Source organism: Osmerus mordax, chromosome 20, assembly GCF_038355195.1.
Source record: "Osmerus mordax isolate fOsmMor3 chromosome 20, fOsmMor3.pri, whole genome shotgun sequence".
In the NCBI taxonomy this organism is placed as follows: domain Eukaryota; kingdom Metazoa; phylum Chordata; class Actinopteri; order Osmeriformes; family Osmeridae; genus Osmerus; species Osmerus mordax.
In genome coordinates, this window is record NC_090069.1 from 11,671,891 (window position 1) to 11,689,241 (window position 17,351).

The 17,351-nt window shown below is 40.5% G+C and overlaps 1 protein-coding gene across 5 annotated transcripts in view; it reads right to left on the reverse strand.

Moving 5' to 3' along the window:
* Window positions 1–1,048: 1,048 nt before the first annotated feature.
* Window positions 1,049–17,351, reverse strand: part of znf618 (zinc finger protein 618) — a 90,783-nt gene continuing 74,480 nt past the window's right edge. For all 5 annotated transcript variants that reach the window (XM_067258342.1, XM_067258341.1, XM_067258343.1 and 2 more), the window contains 2 exons: window positions 16,189–17,297; window positions 1,049–3,663 (listed from right to left, as the gene is read on the reverse strand). In XM_067258342.1, the coding sequence (XP_067114443.1) occupies window positions 3,100–3,663; window positions 16,189–17,297 (1,673 nt within the window). In that variant the 3' untranslated portion in view covers window positions 1,049–3,099. The remainder of the gene's footprint in view (window positions 3,664–16,188; window positions 17,298–17,351) is intronic.

Here is a 17,351-nt window from a genome sequence, read left to right on the forward strand (position 1 = left end):
CTACACACAGCCAAAACAGTTGGAACTAAAGGGTCCCTGGTTCTTAGCAAGGACAGCAAACTGTTCAATAAAGGTGTTTTTTGAACAGTTTAACAGTTGAAGATTAGTGAGTGAAAAGCAAAGGAATTTTCTCTAAGCGATCCAAAATCAGGCTTTCAGTAACAACCATAGCTAGATACCGACACCTGGTGGCTAATACATACTGTAGGTGTGAATAGGGTATCAAACCTCATGTTCCTATAGAAATAAATTGATCAGATTTAGACCAAATTTCGAATTGGATCAAGGATATTTTTTTAAATAGAAATGTAAAGCTTGTGATAGGTTGCAATTTAAGTTAGTTGGTAAAAATCTGCTGCCGGCTGAACCTTTTCACAACCCATGATATATAGCGTATAACAGAAGCCATTGTCTGTTGCATAGGTTGTTTTTGCTTCTACAAAGTAATGAAAATGAGGACTTCCCAAACCTAATGCTGTAAGCAAATATAAACCACATCCAGCTCTGTGGTTACACGGTGTGGAAAAACTCACCTTTAACACAAGGGGAGGGGTGTGCAGGCATGAGTAGGAATGAGAGCACATATGCTGTGAATTAGGCCTTTGCGATGCAGGCTTCTGGTGGGAGTAACCTTGGAAACCAGTGTGGGTGTTTCTGCATGGCTGCAACACCCTGAGGTCTTACTGACCCGGGTGTAAGGGGGCTGAGAGTTACGCCCTCTCTTTTCCTTCTCTCTTTCATTCCCCTGTGGAGCCCTCGCACGCACCTACAGTAAGGTCTCTCCATGTGTGTCCTTATACAAGTTATCCCTCATTCCCCCACTACATGTTCGTGAAGCCCTCTATTATTCTCCCTTAGTCACTTATGCCTTCCTCTTTATGTGTTGGTCCTCCCTCTCATGCAGGACCGTGCACAAACATGCATCTGTTCCTCATGTACACTTAACTACAGATATATTCACACAGTGAAAGTATGAATGTTTTTTTTCTTCATACATTCCAATATCATGACAAAAGACAAAAGAACAATTCAAAAGAATGCATTAATTTCAGCAAATTTATTTAACAGCACATACTACAGTGGGTTAAGTATGAAGAACATTGTGTACAGTCCAGAAACTAAAGCCTTGGAATCCAACTGTCTGCTGTATTTAAAAAAAGTGTTGCTATAAAAATAGAATAGCTAAATGATCAGAGTTGAGGAATAGAGTTGACACAACTTAAGAAAAAGGGACTGCTAAAGTATTATAACGAGGCCTAAAGGTTTTTTATTTTTTTTGCAGTTAGGCAGAGAGTGAAAAATAAACATTAAGACTACAGAAATATTAACTGAAAGACAGAAGGGATGTAGATCAATTCATGTCAGTCGCTTTGCATTTACATCAAACATCACTAGGTTGTCAAAAACACCCAACATTTAAGAACAAAAATTTACTATGAGGGTTTAATCCTCTTTATAAATTGGTCTCCAAATGTATTTTACTCTTAATACAGTGAACATCTGTATTATAGTTTAACTGTTTTCATAGTTTCTAGTTGTACTTCTATTAAGATTTGTTTATCACAGCTTTTGAAATGATACAATATAAAAAAGAGGTATGGGGTTATAAGGTGTTCACTGTTTCTAAAACACTTGCTCCCTCTAGTGTAATACAACAGCAGCCCTCTTGTACACACATAGCTTCACCTAAACGGAGTAGGAGAAACCCACCCTTAGACAATTAACTCAAACCAGTTGTTTGTTTCTTTTTGGTTGAAGTTAGATTATTGGGAGGCTAAACTGATTCTAGTTTAGTGCCTTCACTAATTATTTAAATTAATTAGGTTAATTGGATCTACACTTCAAGAAATGTATATATCTTAGAAGAAACTCTGGCTTATATGATAGTAGATCAGTACTTTTAATATTGATTGCATGCATATCTCTGTAATATTTCTCGTAGCATTTTTCTTAGTCCATTTATAATAACTGAAGTTATAAAATAATCCCTACACTATGCTTGTATAGTAATGGAATGGCTATATACTATGACTATATAATTGTCTGAAAGGACATTTCGGACGATTTTCTTTTCAAACAATTCCCAAATTAAACATGCACAAGTCACCACCCCAAAAAATGATAAAAAGTGGGATGTAAAAATGTGAATATGTCACTGGCCATAAAATTGTATATAGGTACTAAAATAACAAAAATCATTACAACAGTCCTCAATCAGATAAATCAACCAATGTTTAAAAGAAAAGAATAATGTGGGTAAAACCTAGCGAATAAAACATGACCAAAAAGCACATAAAAATAAATCCAGTGCATTAGTTAAAATTAATAAAACAACCATAAAAGTATATTTCTTTCGAGTATTTGCTTGTGAAAAGTTCAACTATTTCCACATTCAAATAAAAAAGACCAATAAATAACAGAAAAATATTTGATTAATAACGTTTGGACTCAGGCAGAGTACAAACATGGTTTGACAGCTTTGGTCGAAATGAGCATCAGTTATACATAGATCCCGTCAAATCGTCTTAGACAAATTGAGTACAGTGTACAGTACAGACTTGATGGTATGGCATCACTGACCAAAAATCCATCCGAAACTAAATGTTATCCTCAGAGGGATCTGTCTCAAATGAGGAAAATTGATTAAATTCACAGTTTCTTAAAAAAAAAAAGCTAGTCAGTACTGTAAGTAAAGACATTACATGAACTATACTTTAATGGGTCAGAGAGAGAAACCTGGAAACATTTTGAATAAGCTTGATATTATTTTAAAATGTAAGAAAATTATAATTTACATTAAGTCACCATGTCCCAGTTCCTTACTGAAATCTTGAATCCAAAACAGACAATAAGTTAAAACATGTTGTTAACATCACTAACCAAGCTATGTTAAGAAGATAAATTAGGTTATTATCCAGTTGGTACCAGACAGTACATAACTGATCAAAACTTTGGATGAGTGTTCTATGGACATTCCTGTTCCAGACAAAAGCTTAACCTTGCATGGTACAATACAGCAATGGTTAGATACACTCCATTAAGCCATGGGAAAATGTAGTTAATAATCCCATCGGATGAACATTGGTTTTGTTTGGTTAGTTAGGCCATATTGGAACGGAGAAAGATGAGTTTATTCATCTCCTCAGGTGTGACAAGCTGTCTCCGCTTCATGGCTAAGCTTTGCTCACACACACTAACACACTCATTCCGCACACCCACAGCAGGCACTGCTAGCAGCCACAGTGCTAGACGTGCCAGTCTGGGGTACTTGTCTCCCACAACCGAGCTCCAATACTGGAAAAGGTCTGGGGAGCCCTGGAGGAGGGGCTCGGCCAGGTACTGGAACATCTCCTGTCTGATCTGGGTCTGACTGTCATCGCTATCTGAAACCGCACATGGCAACAACCCTGAGGGTACCCGGGCAATGCCGCCAACACCCTCTGTGCCCTCAACCCGGCTTCTTTTGGGTTTGGATGGATATTCGCCGTCCCGCTCCTCACCCCCAGACCCTCCACAGCTACCAGTGCCACTGAGGTTGGCATCTCGGGATTCTGTAGACATCTCACAGGCCCGAGCAATAATGTCCTCGTGTTGGTAAGCAGGGACGGCGCGCAGCTTTAGCTGGGGATCCAGAACCATGGCTACCTGGTGGGCTCGCTCCACCTAAGAGGTCAAGTTTCTTTGTGGTTAGACCCTGGTCAAACAACTTCATGAATGATTCATTCCAGTGTTGTATTTGTACAAAGCTAACCTACATAAAGCTGAGGGGTAGAGTAGTCCCCAGATGGAAATTGCATTTTTACAATACAGCTGCACAAGTACAATACAAAATCTACACAAAAACAAACAAGTACAAACAAAGTAACAGAATATTAACATTAATAGTACAATGTACATTAGTGCAAATAGAAAGTGGTCATTGGCATGCCTAGAAAGTGCAAAATATGCCCCTGGTGTGCAACATGGTGTCTGTAAATTAGTCTGTAAATCCATGGTATAAGTCCTAGTACCTTTCATTAGGATTACGGTCCACAGTGTCTGGACAGTGATATGCAACAGTAAAATGGACTTCCAGAACACACAATCCAACATAGTCTCTAGAATTACTTCAAGGACAGAGACTGCCCTTCATTAGTTTGTCAATCCTGTAGCCTGCTTTCACACTACTACCTCAGCACACAACAGCGTAGAGATGGCACTCGCAGACTGGTAGAACATTATGAATTTAGTGTACTCAGTAAGAAGTCAACTTTGGCCCTTCTTGCATATGGCATCAATGTTTCTTGCCCACTCCAGCCTATCAACCCTTGGGGAGACACCGTACTTCTGACCACTCACTCAGGCGTGCATCCCTCAAGTCTCACAAATTGTGGTGGATTGCAATAAGGTGGACAAATCAAGGAAAGTTTTAAGTCAAAATGTAATTGTAAATGTATTATTTAATTCATCGTAAATTTACTCATAAAGCCAGATGTTAAATAAACATTTAAAAAGATGAGATAGAACTTTATTCATCCCTGAATGCAAAGTGATGTGAAAAAGGTTGGCATTCTTCAAATCGCGCTAGAACGTGAAATTATATATATAAATTATAATCTATTTATATATTTAACCTCTTTTTTCATGTTACGAATTTAGTATTGAAGAAGTCACTCAATTTTGTGGGGGGATCACTGAGCACTCTGTCAGCAAAGTAGGCCTGTTAAGGCATAATTTCTAGTCACATTGTGGGAGTTGAGTTTGATAAGCATCTTTCATTTTGTTGGCTATACTAGTTTTGGTCAAGCCACCACCAATAAACAAAGATGCGTATGTTTGTTTGATTACCTTAATTATGCAATGAAATAGCCACTGTTAACAAACATATCGTTGCTGGTAAGAAAATCAACAATGAATATAGTTTTTCTTGGAGTACATGCAGGATGGAAATTAAACAATGTACACGATTCACAACACTGTTTTCTGCATTAAAATGTCTGTTTTGTAATTTGGTATGTTTAATATTTCCAATTTAGGGAATGTGTGAATGTCTAGCTATATGTAGGAAAGCATGATCATGTTTTTCTGTTGTGTGCTAAACTTGCAGAGAATCTACAGCCATGTGTTTGTATGCCTTCCTTAGGCAAACAGTTGTTAGGAATGTTAGCTAGCTAGTGTAGTTGCAACGTTGGTGTCCATATGGTTGGAGGTGGCATTAAGCAACTATTGTTCCCATCCATTGCCTGCTTGGGGGAAGTGTGGACAAGTTTCAAATCTTTCAACGGGATTTTCTCTGCCAGTTGATTTAAGGGGTACCACCATTCAACTAAACATATATATTTCAAATATTTTCAATAGATGTTATATGATTTGAAAGCTTACAATCTGCACTTTCATGATCTGTAAAGAACTGAGAATTGACCATGACCTACAGTACATGCAGACCAAAATACCAGCACTTTACAAATGTGACAGCAGTCCCGTTAAAATTTACATTAAAAGGAGTGTGAATCATCGGCATTGGCTATCTGCAAAACTGTTATTGTAAACATACAGTGAGGGAAAAAATTATTTGATCCTCTTATGGTTCTTCCCTTTGGCACTTACTTTGGTTGTTCACAATGTGTGCTTCATGTTTTGGCTACTCGCGATGTTTTTTGGCTATCTTGTTGTTATGATCAGTGACCTATGCACTTTGTAAAGCTCTCTCTTGGAAGTCGCTTTGGATAAAAGCGTCTGCTAAATGAATAAATGTAAATGATCCACTGCTGATTTTGTACATGTGCCCACTGACAAAGAAATGATCAGTCTATAATTTTAATGGTAGGTTTATTTGAACAGTGAGAGAGAGGGTAACAAGAAAAAAATCCAGAAAAACGCATGTCAGAATTGTTAGAAATTGATTAGCATTTTAATGAGTGAAATACGTATTTGACCACCTCTCAATCAGAAATATTTCTGGCTCCCAGGTGTCTTTTATACAGGTAATGATTAGGACACTTTTTACACTAGAAATTATGAGCCATTTTTACCTTAGAATTGACCCATAAGTCTACAGACAGGGACGTTGTTACTGACATGTAACAGATGGCTGAGCAGTTAGGGAATCGGGCTATTAATCAGAAGGTTGCTGGTTTGATTCCTGGCCGTGCGAAATGATGTGTCCTTGGGCAAGGCACTTCACCCTACTTGCCTCGGGGGGAATGTCCCTGTACTTACTGTAAAGGCCGATTTATACTACTCCGACTCCGTTACGGACAGACAATCGGACGGATTTGTTGAATTTATAGTACTCCGAAGGCTGTGGGTGCTGAAAACAATTCACTGCCAGAACAGTAGGTGGCGCTGCACTGCGATGCTAGCTAGGTTAACGAAAAGTCGGAGCAAATTTACAAATTTGCAGTTTCATCAATAAAATAAGCAAATTTTCAGCAACTACACTGCCCATTTCTCGTCACATTTTAATTCAGATGTTGATTTACATGTACTGTTTAGCTGAAATATGGATTGTAAAAACTTACAGCAATGGCCTGACGGAGGAATCCTAATGATCGCTAGATAGTGCTTGTTGCACAGAGCAAAAGTACGGTCTTAAAATGAACGTGTCTTCGGCAATGTCATTTATTGGCTAAAGCATGTCAAACATGTTGCAGGTTAGGCTAGATCGCAGTTGGTCATTCTACATTCTATAGTCGGCTGACAAGATTGCGTTGTTGTCCCCAGTCAGAAGTATAAACAAACACACAGGGACATCATAAACATTCAATGGTCTAATTAGATCCAGTTATATTGGAAAAACATGTAATGTTCTTCATTTATTGTCAGAACACAGTCCAAGTATTGCAAAAATAAGAGCTAATTGTTTGGAAATTCTAAGCAATATGGATTACTTGATATTAGCCTGTTGATGCTTAGCCTATTCGATTTAACAACTTTCGGAATGACAAGACACAGTGGATAATATGTCCGAAATAATATCCAGAGAGGTTGAGAATGTGTATTTTGGTTTTATGTAGGCTATTGTATTACTGTAATATTGGGACTCCAGTTTCAAGTGTAGATGGCGGGTTACGCATGGGCAATAGCGCATGTAAAACGAGAGTTGCATTTGATAAATCAATAGGCGGCCTATGTACTACAACTAGCCTGACAGATCATTTAGAAAAGCCTACGTTTTGTTCCATTTACATCTACGGACTAAATAGAATAAATAGGCTAATCTTGGGTAGCTACTGCATTGTGCACAGGATTTATTTTGTTTGTTGAGCTGGTAACCCGTGGATGCATCTTTCAAAGATGTGATCCCATCCCCCCTAATGATCGATCGCGTAGTGAATCAATGCATTTGATCTAAACAGTTCCTTTCAACGGAGTAGCTCTAGCTTAAGGCCGATTTAGGCCGATTTAGGGTATTCCGTTTTCCAAAAACGGACACATGGGAACGCCTTCGTCTGAGCTCTCCGAGAGCCCTCGGTGAGCTCGACGTGCACCTCATGAATTTCTTAACTATCCGTCTTAATTTCGGATAGTTACCGATACCCCCTTGGCTGTGATTGGTCCGCTAACTACATCATTACCGTTGCGCCACCTACTCTTCTGGCGATGCATTGTTTTCAGCACCCACAGCCTACGGAGAACCATAAACGAAAAAGAGTCGATCGTCTATCGGTTGTTGTAACTTTAATGGATTACAAGTTAATGTTTAAGTTAATTCATTGAGCTGTATCTAAAGATATATTCTTTAAAGTTATTTACATGTGTAATCGTATTACAATTTGTGAGTTGATGATTGAGAGAACTACATCCATATTGTTGTATTGGTTAATATTGAATTACGCCTTTGACTGCAAGTTTCAGAAGGCCTTGCGACAGGAAGTGGATAGAACGCGCCAGTTATGTTCAGATGACAAGTGATTAACCTGACTTTTCGCTAGCAACTTACCTTTAGTGTTCTGTGAAATCTAAAGTTGTTAAATGTAACGTGAACAAGTATTCTTACTAAAAGAAGCTTTCATTAGAAACCCGGCGTCCCGAGTCATTACTTTTGAAGATAGTTATTCTATAGAGGTGGGGGCAGATTAGAGCAGTGGTAAATAAAACTGTATGCATCTAAGGGTGTGTTCACACTTGGCAGGTTTGGTTTGATGAAAACGAACTTTGATGCGATTGCTCTGTCAGCCAAGACTATCTACTATAATTCAATTTTTTGGTCTGGACCAAGAGATCCAAGAGAATCAAACTACAAGTGGGAACACGAGTCATGAACTCCTTCCAGCGATCTGCAGTAGCCTAATTAGAAACTAGAATACAGTTTTAGCCCCATTTCGTGTTGATGTACACAAGCCACAGTCCAATTTATTGTTCAGGGAGCAAACAATTGAGAGCATAAATAAAGAACAATAACTGTTTTGCCAGGGTAACTGTATCTATCAGACCCTTGAATGATTATGAGACCATTTCAATAGCTCCTTCTATGGACCTACTGATCGAAAACTATAGTTTGAGAATCCACTAATTCGCCTTATATACATAGATTTTCATTGGTGATTTTATCGGTTAATTATTTGTTAGACCCATGTTTAAATGCATGCAAAAATGCTTTCATTAGTTACGTTTATCTGCTTTACAAAACATAGCTTATTTGCAATCGTAAATTATTGTTGTCGGTCTAAAATAATGAGACATAAGAATTGCGCTTATACAATTGTCTACACACAATTGCTTCACTTCACATACGGGAGCCCTTGCGACATCTGCTGGTTGAAAATAGAATCGCAGCTTTGGAATGCAAGAAAAAAAATGGCTGTACGCCAGGGCTCCAGAATAACTTTTTTTTATTAGGAGCACAGTAGCCCCTGATTGTAGGAGCGCAAGCAGAACATTTAGGGGCACACCTTAAATCGACCCGCAATGCAATTATTAATGTAACTGGAGAGGGTACAATTTCTGGGGAAATTGTGAATAATTTCTGGGGAAATTGTGGGGTGTGCCTGCGTCGGTTGCAGATGTGTCCGTTTTTTAACAGAAATGTTTACAGCTGTGTACAGCGACGCACCACACAAGCTAGCACAGTAGCTAACAAAGCTAGTGCTAAATAAGTATTTAGCTGCTCGGCTCCATGACGCCGGGTAAGAAGGACTCGTGAGACTGCTCACCAAAAGAACAAAGGGGAACCCACTTGTCTGACAGATTAAGACATGTTTGTAGGAACCTATCGAAAAATAGCCTAAACTTTCCAAGACTTTTAGCTAGGTTTATAGGTACCTAGCAAAAAGTAGCCTCAACTTTCCTAGACTTTTAGCTACGGTACTAATGCTGAAGGCTCGCTGATATCAGTGTTTACTAGAACGTCGTATCTATGCGTCGTTGCTAACGTGTGATGACGTTATGCACACCAAATACATTCCACATTTATAGGTCGCACTAGCCTGGGTTCCAGCCGAACTTAGCCCCGCCCACAAAACATTTTGGTCGGGAAGTTGGGTCTGGGGTCGCTCGGTTGGGGAAAAATTATGTCCGAACAAGAGCTGTTCGGACCAATCAATTTGTCAGGGAGGGCTTTATACAATGATGGACAGATGATCGACAGTAACGTAATCAACCACGTCACCAAAGAGCGCTTGTGTTGAATTTGTTTTCAACAAATAACATACTACGTTGCTCTGATTGGTTGTAGGTCTATCCAATTGAGAATTTTTTTCGGGTTCGGTTGAAACACGTCCCATACTCACAGCCCAACGAAGCGGTATCAGACTCATATTCTGACTAGAATTATGAGTATGACAACGTCAGGCTAAGGTCGCACATGTGCGAGTACTTGTAATAAATGCTTGCACTGTCTCAAAAACTGGTCGCAAAATGCGACCAGTTGGTCACAGTCTAGAGCCCTACCGTACGCGCACCTGGCAGCTATTTAACAGTAAACAGGAGTGAAATAGCCTTAAGTTAGCTTTTACCAATGAGATTTTGAAACATTTTAAATACTGGATGATAAAACAATTATATCTATGAAAAGTCAAGAAAGCAGGGTCCTGTAATTTGATCGAGTGCAAATATACAATTTGTTTTTCTCTTCACTGGGTCAAAAAAGCGCTTCTAGTATTAAAGGGAGTGCTTCTAATCTCAGTTTGTTACCTGTATAAAAGACACCACAGAAGCAATCAATCAGATTCCAAACTCTCCACCATGGCCAAGACCAAAGAGCTGTCCAAGGATGTCAGGGACAAGATTGTAGACCTACACAAATCTGGTATGGGCTACAAGACCATCGCCAAGCAACAGTTGGTGTGATTATTTGCAAATGGGAGAAACTCAAAAGTACTGTCAATATCCCTCGGTCTGGAGCTCCATGCAAGATCTCACCTCATGGAGTTGCAGTGATCATGAGAACGGTGAGGAATCAGCCCAGAACTACACGGGAGGAACTTGTCAATAATCTCAAGGCAGCTGAGACCATGGTCACCAAGAAAACAATTGGTAACACACAACACCGTGAAAGACTGAAATCCTGCAGCGCCCACAAGGTCCCCCTGCTCAAGAAAGAACATGTACAGGCCCGTCTGAATTGGTCAGCTGAGACCAAAATCGAGCTCTTTGGTATCAACTCAACGTGTTTGGAGGAGGAGGAAAGCTGCCTATGACCCCAAGAACACCAACCCCATCATCAAACACGGAGGTGGAAATATTATGTTTTGGGGGTGTTTTTCTGCTAAAGGGACAGGACAACTTCACCACATCAACGGGACAATGGACGGACCCAATCTTGAGTGAGAACCTGCTTCCCTCAGCCAGGGCATTGAAAATGGGTTGTGGATGGGTATTCCCGCATGACAATGACCCAAAACACATGGCCAAGGCAACGAAGGAGTGGCTCAAGAAGAAGCACATTAAGGTCCTGGGGTCTCCGGGCCTTAATCCCATAGAAAATCTGTGGAGAGAGCTGAAGGTTCGAGTTGCCAAACGTCAATCTCGAAAACTTAATGACTTGGAGAAGATCTGCAAAGAGGATTGGGACAAAATCCCTCCTAAGATGTGTGTGCAAACGTGGTGGCAACTACAAAAAACGTCTGACTTCTGTGATTGCCAACAAGGGTTTTGCCACCAAGTACTAAATCATGTTTTGCGGGGGTCAAATACTTATTTCACTCATTGAAATGCAAATCAATTTCAAGTTTTTTTTTGTTTATTATTCAGTCTCTCACTGTTCAAATAAACCTACCATTACAGGGCTGTAAGCTAACCTTTTCCGATGGTGGCACTTGCATACAGATGTGCACTTTAAGGCTCCCATGGCATGAAAATTTCACTTTATGTGGTTATTTAACATTAATATGAGTTCCCCTAGCCTGCCTTTGGTCCCCTGGTGGCTAGAAATTTCGATAGGTGTAAACCAAGCCCTGGGTTGGCCCTTTCCCCTTATGTCGTCATAAGAGGAAAGGTTACCTCCCCTTTCTCTGCTTTGCCCGCACAGAGAATTTGGCCCCCCAATGAGAAAATGAGCTACGACCGTGCGAGCACGATATTGTTTTTTCATGGCTTGCAATGGCTGTTAGCCCTGTCTTTCTCCTCCTCATAGCATTTAAAGTTATAGACACAGAAATGGCACGTCCTAAGGAAAGCCCATTGTGGGTCTGCTCGTAGTGGCTTTAATTCTGCACCAAGGCTGAATTTCAGAAATAAGACTTCAGATACAGTATTAGGGGACCACTAAGGCCTATATAAAAGCATCCAAAAACAGCATGCCATGGGACCTTTAATTACTTGCCATCTTTTAAACCACACGCCTTCTTGTTTTCTTTAACATTAATTGGGATATATTTACTGCAATAGAAAATACAGTAGGTTTTTTACATTATACATTATATCACATTTTACTACATTATGAAGTGCAAAATGAATTTATTTTAAATTTCAACATGTTATGGTTGGGGTACAGATGGGCAAACTCCTGAACACTTATGGAAAAATAACGCCGAAATGCAGTCGGGGGTGCTGCTGCGTTACGGGATATGTTGGCCAAACCTGTCTCTACACATCGCGTGCTTCATCCTGTCATTGTGAAGCTTCAATGTTTCGTGTTTGAATTGTTTTGACGCTGTTACAAATTTGGACAGTCTTGCAATTGAAGGCCCACAGAATTTACAGAACACACAGTGCATTGCTTTGCTCCGTCTTGGTACCTTAGCTCTAACCATTGCCGCCGCCGTCAGTATTGCCAGTATTACCATGGCAATACTACTTTTGAAACAAGAATTGCCTCATTTGCCTGGCAATACTACTTTTTCGCAGACCTTATGAGGTTTATTTAATTTAGAACACTTAAGTAAACTGCAATGACAACCACATTTTATGTAGTGAGGAATCTGAAGCGATACAAAAACATTAGACTTTTCAATAGGCTGCACGTTGCGCCTTGCACTGGTGAAAAAGTTTGGCAATAGGCTACTACTTATACGCTGGTGATGGCACATATGACCACTGGTATTCTTCGAGCCACTGGTGTCGAAATTCATATGTCCGTATCATTCTCACTCACATGCTCCGTACATGGCGAATTGTCCGCTTCCTTTTTAAAACGGCAGATTTGAGGACCCTATATGCCATTGCTGCGTGCATCTTGACGAGAGGTAGAAAAAACTTTAGGCTACACCATTTTGGGAGGGGGGGTCGCGGGGCTAAAGCCAACTTGATCTGTTGAATGCTCAGAGCACGTCGTTTTAAAACGTATTCTTAAAATACACATTACTGTTTTAACAAATGCTCATAATAAATCATAGCATATTGCCTAAAATCTAAGGTAAGCACAAAAATAATGATACAGTGATACATTTGCGACCCATTAAAAATGTTGGTCACAATGGCATTTCAAAAGGTCGAAAATGTGACCATTTTGGTCGCAGTGTAGTGCCCTGCATTAAAATTATAGACTGATCATGTTTCCCCACCTTTGTCAGTGGGGAAACATACAAAATCAGCAGGGGATCAAATAATTAATTTATGATCGATGCATCTCTAGTTGCTACACATACCCATCCATACACCATTGTCAAATACTCTTATTTCAATTAAATAATTTGTATTATTTCAGTACGGAGTACCGCAATACAACACTTGGTATCAGTATCAAAGTACAATTTCGGTATCTTGACAACACTAGAGTGACAACCTGACACCACAATAGAAAGTTGCAATATTCTGAAAGGGAAACTTTCAAAGTGACTTTGGGGGCATTTGTGGTGATGGGAATTAATGGGGACTTTTTTACATGACATATGCAGAATGTGGTAACCACTGGGAGGGTTTGAAGGGAGCTGTATATAAATCTAGAAGGATGAAAAACTAAATCAGAGGTTCATTATTTGGACGTAATCCTTAATCCATGTCACCAGGGGGGCTTTCATCTGCAGCTTCTTTCGCAGGAGTAAGGGCTGTAGAGCTTTCAACTGGAGAAATTAAAGCAATCAAAGCTGTCCTGTTCAGATAAGAGTGGGACATATGTAAAAGGTAGATTTCAGTGTTGTCTAGTCCTATCTGAGGTTGGTAGAGAAATTGCAGGGGGTCCAGGGGCCTGTTCCATAAAGGCCGCTAAAAAGTCTAAAGCGGTTCTAGAATATAAATTCTAGTTCGCGCAATCCAACAAATTCAAGCCAGATTCAAGAAGTCACCATAATTGCGGGTGCACCCTATTCTTTAGCAGTCCGAGAGGTAGAACATGGATCATATCGATCCACCACGGTAAAACAATGTTCACGACCATGTGACTTCTTTCCAAAAGAACATTCTCTTTAAGCCGTGTACTATGACAGTTCATCCACCACTCCATCTAGGTCCTTTTTTATAGACATTTACTTCATTAATTTAAAAAAACATACACCCTCTAAACACATCAAAATAGAATTTTTTTGACATTGTTTTAAATAAATAAACTCCTCGAAAAAATTATTTCGATCGATTATTCCTCCCCTTCAATAATACAAATTGGTATTGTATTTTATATAATTAGAAAGCCTGATTAGTCACCTTTACAACGAGGTACAACTTGTAAGGATTGTGCATTCGTGGAATGAGCAACACAACTAACCGTGTGGGTAAAAAAATTGCCAAAATCCCCTGCAATATTCTTCTGTTGGTAGGGCTGTCCCCGAGTAAGATTTTCTTTGGTCGAAGAAGCTATTACTAATAATAAGCCTCATGTCACCAGTCCTGTTGTTACCAAATGCCGATATAATACAAAATGCCTGATTATTTATTATCTCTTACAATATACTACAAATAAAAAATATTGTTTGTTTAACATGCAAATCAGCGCGCTATTCACTGCCTGAAAAAGTGCAGCATGCGAACTTACGTAGAAGCCGAGTGGGGAACGGTGCAACAGAGAAAGAATGGCATTCGATTTGGATGTGATTCTTATAATAGGCATATTCATTTTTCAACCCAGCGCGTGTTAGCATGAGCGAAGTAGGCCAACTTATGGTTTTCAGGTGGTAGGCTACATCATATTCAAAGTCGAACTATGAAAAATAAACCGTTGTTGGCAGAGTTTGCGTTCAACGTTTTTTTGAGTCACCCGGTACTTTGTAAATGTACTGTAAATTAAATGCTGCCATACCACAGATTTCTTTGCCATTTTGCCTAATAACACTGACAAAGTAGGCTATGGCAGAATTTGTAGTTCGGCAGCCAATTGTGCTCGTGCCGTGTGCAAAAAACTAACAAAACAACACATTTTCTTTTTAATATATATATTTTGTAGTTGCTTTATTTGTCTTAAATAGTATAATCTACAATTTATGTAGAACATTTCTTTAATTCTGCAATGGTGACACAAGCGGGAATCAGATCTCACACTGCCATACGGCCGCTCGACTAAAAAAATCTTAGTCGACCAAGAGCATATCGACCAGAAAACTAGTCAGAAGACTAGTCGACTGAGTGGGGACAGCCCTATCTGTTGGTATTCACTCTGGTTTTGAGCTTCAAGTGGGATCAGCTTGGGCGTGTTGTATGTGCCAGAGTGACCAAATCAAATATGTTGGCTGACTTGCGACAAATCCTGGTTGAGGAATGGGATTCGATCCCACAGCAGTGTGTGACCAGGCTGGTGACCAGCATGAGGAGGAAGTGCCAAGCTGTTGTGGCTGCGTATGGATCTTCCACACGGTACTGAGGTCCCTGACAGTGTAACATGAATAAAGTGTAAAAATGGCGAATATGTGTTGTTTTTTCCTTATTACTGTGGGAGTGCAATCATCCAATCCACCAAGCAACTGAAAACGAGACTATTTACCAGCAGAAGAATAGTGCAGGGGATTTTGGCAAAAACAATTGGCCTGCTACCCACTAGGTTAGCTGTGTTGCTCATTCCACGAATGCACGATCCTTACAAGTTGTACATTGTTGTAAAGATGACTAATCAGGCTTTCCAACGATATAAAATACAATACCAATTGGTATTATTGAAGGGGAGGAATAATCGACCGAAATAACGTTTCCAAACTTTTTTTTTGGAGTTTAGTATTAACCAATACATTATCCAGTAGCCAAACTTTTTAACATGGTTTTTGTGCCGGGAAAATGGAAGATAGATGAATGGATTTAGGTTTGTTTTGCAATTGTAGGCTACTGTTAACTATTATGTAGCTATGATAATTATACTGGGATAATTTAGATTGAGATATATGTAGCATCAGCCTAAACATTTGATATAAAAAACTACCATATAGCCATACGTTTAAAGTAGGCTATGTAGGTTTGTATCATTGTGAAATCATTGTTCATCATTGTGTAATGCATACTTTTTAGATTTTATTTAAGTTGATTATCTATATATGTACATATTGAACTGATAATGGTAAAAAAAAGGCCTCACGCCAGAAAGTCCGTGGTGAATCATCGTTTTCCCGTTGGGTCAGTGTTACAGGAACAACTGGTTAAGCAACAACACGTGCTAAGCCTCACAGTTAGTCTGCCCCGGACCAGGTTAGTTTTGCAGCATAAGTTGCCATAGTAACTGAGTTCGAACTACATAAGTGAAAAAAAGAACGTTGTAAAAGCATGTGGTTTTCATCCTGCGTATTTACATTGCTTTCCTTGAGATCAGAAATAACGGAGCCAAAAAATGTCTAAGCTTAAAAGCAAAACACCAAACTATACTAGAACACAGTATAATACAGTTCATGCATCCAGACATATATTTGTGGTACATACCTTGAAATTTTCCTTGAGTGCCTCCAGAAAGTAGTGGTAGAGCTTGCTTGCCGTGCCCGTCCCAGCCTCGCCGGCCTTTGAGGTAAAGAGCTTTTCCAGACGCAGGTAGACAGGCAGCACCTGCTGCAGGGTGGGCCTTCTCTGGCTGCTCAGTTCCAGGGCTGCTAAGCGCAGGGGAGCTAACAGGAATGCTAAGGTGCCCAAAAGGTGCTTGTTGAGGCCCTGCAGTAGTGGGGCGGTGGCCTTGCTGCGGCCATAAGACTCACAGATCTGCTCAAAGTGGGCATGTACTTGGAGTAGGGCCTCAGCTGTGCGGTCCCAGCATGGGGGTGTGGGGCACTGAGCTGGAATACTGGAACCAGAACTTGAATCTTCAGTTGAAGACCTCTGAGTGATGTTGGATGAGGGCTCTTCACATAGTGAAAGGCTAGTGGATGTGGCGATGTCTCGGCAGGTAGCAAGGAGCTCGGCAAGCTCATGGAGCCCCCGTGCTTGGAGGCTCCGTTTCCCTAGCACGGCCTGGACGACAGCACCCAGTGAGCATCCAGCACACTGCAGACACACCCTCCCTCGTCCACCACTCCCCAAAGTTAATCCCCCAACTCCTGTGGCCCATACCCTAGGTTCAATCACGTACACCGTGCGGATATCTGACATCACAAACTCCGACAGCACGTTCTGTACCCACTGATGGACTTGCTCTGGACCTTCCCTCAGGTCTGCTTCCTTCACACCCAGCACGTAGCGCTTTAGTCGCACCCCCTCAGCCTGGTAGGCAGTCAAGATGTAGCAGGCATCTGGTCCAACTGTCTGGGAATGACAGGTGATAGCAATACCCAGAGAGCAGTTGGAGCCCAGAGCACATGTGACCTTTACCTTGACCTGGTTGAACATGCGGGGCAGCTGGCAAAGTGCCAGTGTACTCATGTTTCCCAGAGTATCACGGGTGGAGTAAGCACCATGGCGGGCACCACTGTCAACCAGGGTCTGGGCCAGTTTCCAGAAGTCCTTGCTATTGAGCACATTAAGCAGGTTAAGATCAGAGCACATTACCCTAAGGAGACGCTCAGCCACCTGCTGTTTCTCCTTCTCAGGTAAAGTATTGTTCTCTGCAGAAGGAAGAGAGGGAAAGACAAAATGAGAAATGGAACATTCATTAAAAG